Raw genomic sequence first — 4,855 nt, 5'->3', positions numbered from 1 at the left:
CAGAGCATGGTATTAAACATGAGAAGATAGTTCCTGGTACCCCACAGCATAATAGTATTGCAGAGAGGATGAATCACACCATTGTAGAAAATAAAAAATTATCTAGCAGTGTAACGTGACGGCGCAATTTTGGGCTCTTTGATTGGACTTTCAAGAGATCTATGTACGTTATGATTGCCCCAGTTCTTGGGCTATCTATCGATAGCCCAATCTTAAATTGGCCTACAGCACTTCACATAATTAAATACTTATTACTATTTCTTGGCCAAGCGCCTAAGATTTGTCCCATATCTCAAAATTAAGCTCCCTTTTTCTTAATTTCCTCTCATGCAGAGAGCTGCTTGAAGCTACATTCATGCTAATGCTAAAGACGGCGAACCAGGTTAAGTGTTGTCTTTAGCATTAGCATTAGCATTGCTGTCTTCAACTTGTTGAGACCAGATTAATATTGTCCAAAAGGATTCCAACTCTTAACGCACAGCAAACCATCTCTAGAGAGGCAAGTGAAGAAGTACCTTCTATTATTTCAGCTCTGAGAAAGCCAATCAACTTTAACACGACGGACAGATGACAAACTCAACGAAGACCAACACAAACAGACTTGCAATACGTTACATAATGAAGATCTGAAATTAAACTGGAAGGAAGCAGTAAACTGATCGATTCATGGTCACTAGTAGATGACTTCCCTTATCGATCCATCCACTAATCAATGATAAACCTCCATAACCGATCGCAAGCCTAATGCTGGTATGATTTTGTAGTCGGTAAAACCTGCATCAGTGAAAATATTTTTCCATTCACCTTCATTCCTTTGCTTCCCTGCGGTGTGGACCATCATGTGCATGTCAAAGAGCAGCTGCGTTTCCACCAACTCCGGACGGCCAATATCGAAGTCGACTACCATTTCGATAATAATCACCTTCCCCCCTTCTTCTTTGGATGGAACAGCCTCCTTGCATCGTTTCAGTATCTTTACGCACTCCTCATCACTCCAATCATGCAGGACCCACTGCAAACATTGACGACAAGAAGTAAGACGAACTGCAAGACTGGACGTTATCAAATACATGGTCATGCTTTTACAAGGACAGTTTAGCTGCCCAAAGAGCTCTGCCAGCTTTGGGTACTTCAGCTTTATCACGACATAAATCAAGACCACCCACTAGGTGGGGTAATGATGCAAGCCATGATTTAGCATGCGATTGATTCTCTAATGTCTTTTAATCACCATGAGCAGATTGATTATGAGAATACTGTAATTTTATAAGGAAACTTAAAGTTCTCCGAGGTCCAAACTTCTCAAACACACAAACTGATGCCGGAAATAATTCTAGATTGTCAAATCCAAACGTGATAAATTCAGGGGATTCACGTTAATCTGCAAGCAGATCATATCAAAATTCAGATATTTAATAAAAATATCAAGTTTATAACTGTTTTAGCTTCTTCTTTTTTAACATAGGATGTGACAACCATATCAAAGTTATGATCCTTCTATCCTCCATCCGAATCTTTAACAAACTACTGTAATTAAGTTTATAACAAGTACTATGGCGTCGAACTGAGCTACTATATATGTATACACCAAGTGAAAACTAGCTAGACCCGGAGTATATATACCTTAAGCAGCACCGCATCAGCAGGAGGAACATACTGAAACATGTCTCCCGCGACAAGCTGGACCGTCTCGCTCGCTTCCGAGCTTGCTACGACGTAAGGCAGCTCAAGGACGGTGCATTTGACCTGTGGATAGGCCTCGGCGATGGCCCGGGCCATCGCGCCCGTCCCACCACCAACATCCACCAGCGACCTCAGGCCCCGGAAGACCTCGGCGCACTCCTCGACGACCAGTTTGGCCACGAACCGAGCGTCGCTGGCCATGCCTTCGTTAAAGAAGCTGTTGAAGCCTGGGCTCTGGCTGGTGGCCTCCACAATACCCCTTTCAGGCGCTGCCTCAAAGGGAGTGGCGGCGGACACCTTGTCTTGCTTGAACCAGCTACTGAGGTGATGCCATGGGTTGAGAAACATTTGGTCCAGCATCAGGAGAAGGGACGAGGAGATGTTCGCATCCTTCTCCTTGACAAGGAGAGCAGACGCGGTGGTGGGGATGTACAACTCTTCGTCGTCGTGGTCCTGACTGTTTCCATCGCGCTTTCGAGCGAAGAATCCCGAGAACACCAGGAGGCGCATGAGGCGGCGCAAGTCATCGTTTCTGATGGGGGGAATGGATAGTTTGGTGGCTAGCTCGAGGAGGGAGATTGGCTTGCCATGGGCGTGGATGATGTCTGCTATGCCGAGCTCCACGGCACACTTGAGGGACATGGAGTTTATGAAGCTAAATATGTGGTTCCAACCAAGAGCTTGAGCCTTCAAGAGCTCCAAAGATTGACATTCTCCATCCAAGGATTCCATCACGCTCGCAGTACTCATTTTCCAGGCTCCGAGTCTCTAATGGATTTGCTACTTGCTAATCTGCCACTAGTATAAATAGATCTTTAGGGTGGCAGCGTCCCAATTTTAGCAGCACTTCTTACACGCTAGATCATAAAATAAGAACAGTATGGAAACGTGAAAATTTCCGAGTTTTAGTTTATTATCAATCTTCTCGGTGGCGGACCCTGCTGTCGGCGGACCGTATTCTCCTTTTCCATGCGATTGCAGTGTAATCGACATCGTACCCGCAGAAGCTGCCCGAATGTAGCGATCTCAGTCACTAGTCCGGACGTGTCCTTGACGCCTCTCAGTCACGGGGCCATGGCTAGCTTCCATGCTATAACGCCAATTAATTCTACGTTTTTCACCAATTTCTTGGGTCGACGTGTCATGGCTTGATGTTTCTCAGTGCCATGTATTTGATTGAGAAACTTAGCGTCACTTTGTTAGAATTTAATTTAATATTATGCAAACTTTTAGGGCTCGTTTGGTTCGCGGAAAAAAAAAAGGAAAAAAGTGTCTCAACAGAAGAACAATAAAATGCCTCTTGTTTGGTTGGAGTTTTCAAAGGAGAGAGATGGAAAAGTTGTATTTCCATGGGAATATGATTCTCACATTTAATGGGAAAGTCTTTCCCATAAGAAACATGGGAGGCGACAATCACTTCATTTTTATTTTTTCCCAAAAAGATCCTTCAACATTAAAGAAGCATTAAAGGAGCATTAAAAATTTAATTTTTATTAAGGGTATAATAGAAATTATATATAACTTTTTCAGAAAAGTGGATGATCAACCAAATATAAGTATTTCGAAAATCTGTCACTTTTTTATGGTTAACCAAACATACCAAAATTATTTTTCTAGACATTCTTTTTCTAGAAATTTGCTTATCAGAAATCATATTTTTAGAAAAAAAATTCTTCCCGCGAACCAAATAAATTTTTAGAGTTGCCAACGATTCTACCTACTTATTATACAAATAAAAAAAACCTTCAATAGCCGTGCATGACGTGCATTATGCAGCCGTGCATCCATCCATCACAGCCGCTCATTAATTTTTGTGGCAGTACTCGTGTAGGTCTTTCTCCCAAAAGAAAGGGTGACTCGTGAAGGCTAAGAAAGGGTGCAGAGGCGTGAAACTCGTGAAGGTGTTGTCGGGGTTGGCGACGGGCCAAATAGTTTGCTATCGAACGGACGTGCTTGCGATGCGGTATGAGACCCTGTCCCCACCATGTCACAGGTGATGCGCTGATGACGTACGTGACACAATAATTGGCATTCCGAAACGGAGAATTTATGGCCTACACAGCATCCACGCGTGACAATGCACTCCACCAACCAAAGCCGTATTCATCAAACACTCATCTTGACATATAATTATAGTAAAAAAATATGTGGATGGCCCCATAGTACATACCCCATATATACATATAGCTATTAAATTTTTTTCACATTTGCATAATAAGTAGGTAAAATCATTACCAACTCTAAAATATAGCATGACATTTAATTAAATAGTAACAAATTGGATTAGATACGCATATCCTTGATGGAACTCAAACCGAATCTCTCTTTCTCTCATTGTGTTTGTTATACTAGTAAGAGGTTTTAACTCTAGAGGAGTGTCAAGGGGATGACCCATGCATCTAAGACAACTATTGTAAATTCTATTTTGGCTTTTAAATTGAAAAATTTTAATCGGGGTTTTAATCGAGTGACAGATGAGATTTGGACTTTTAGAAAGGTGTCACAATCTTGTCGGATATTTAGATTTGAAATAAGATTAAGAAAGATTCTGGATTAAAAAAAATATGGTGAGGAAGTAGGACTGATGTTGGATATATTTCTTTTAGGCTATGATTATTCTTATCAGAAGGATATTTGACCTTAGTTATCTGGACTGTGAGTTACCTCTACTCCTGGTGTTTTATCATATACATGATTTGATTTATAATTATTATCTACAATTTAAATAATGAAAATTATCTATAAATATGTTATATGCTATATATAAAAATGATTTTTAAAATACTGGATCAAGTATGGCATGATTTACCTCCACATGAACCAACTTTGTTACATTGATAATTGGTGCTGTACATGTTATATATTGATTTTGTTACTCTCTAGTACGACTATGATCATACAAGTTCAGGATCCGGTCTTCTTCCAAGCGATCACTGACACATGCCAATTGATGATGTGTTGTAGTTGGAAGTTAGTTTTCTTTCAGATCTAGCTAGTCGGGGCTGATCATTAGCACATACTAATATAATGAAAGCATATTTTTCTGTATGATTTCGGAGTTGATTACCTTCTAGACCTTTAGTGGGATGATCGCTAGCGTTAGTGCATGATTGATGGATGGCATGTTATAGCTAGGATCTAGTCTTTTCTGAGGCTTGCCACGAGTTGATCA

General features: G+C 40.9%; 1 protein-coding gene across 1 annotated transcript; it reads right to left on the bottom strand.

Moving 5' to 3' along the window:
* Nucleotides 1–504: 504 nt before the first annotated feature.
* Nucleotides 505–2,759, bottom strand: LOC103706156 (trans-resveratrol di-O-methyltransferase-like). Its single transcript, XM_008790173.6, has 2 exons — nucleotides 1,624–2,759; nucleotides 505–1,012 (listed from the first exon to the last, which is right to left on the bottom strand). The coding sequence occupies exons 1-2, from the start codon at nucleotides 2,431–2,433 to the stop codon at nucleotides 710–712; spliced, it is 1,113 nt and encodes a 370-aa protein (XP_008788395.3). The 5' UTR covers nucleotides 2,434–2,759; the 3' UTR covers nucleotides 505–709.
* Between the last annotated feature and the right edge of the window lie 2,096 nt (nucleotides 2,760–4,855).

The sequence above is a fragment of the Phoenix dactylifera genome, chromosome 3 (genome assembly GCF_051530095.1).
Source record: "Phoenix dactylifera cultivar Ajwa chromosome 3, Ajwa_hap1_PhDact_Kaust_v1.1, whole genome shotgun sequence".
Classification (NCBI taxonomy): domain Eukaryota; kingdom Viridiplantae; phylum Streptophyta; class Magnoliopsida; order Arecales; family Arecaceae; genus Phoenix; species Phoenix dactylifera.
Note: the sequence above shows the minus strand (reverse complement) of the source record. Positions and strands in the feature narration are given on the sequence as shown.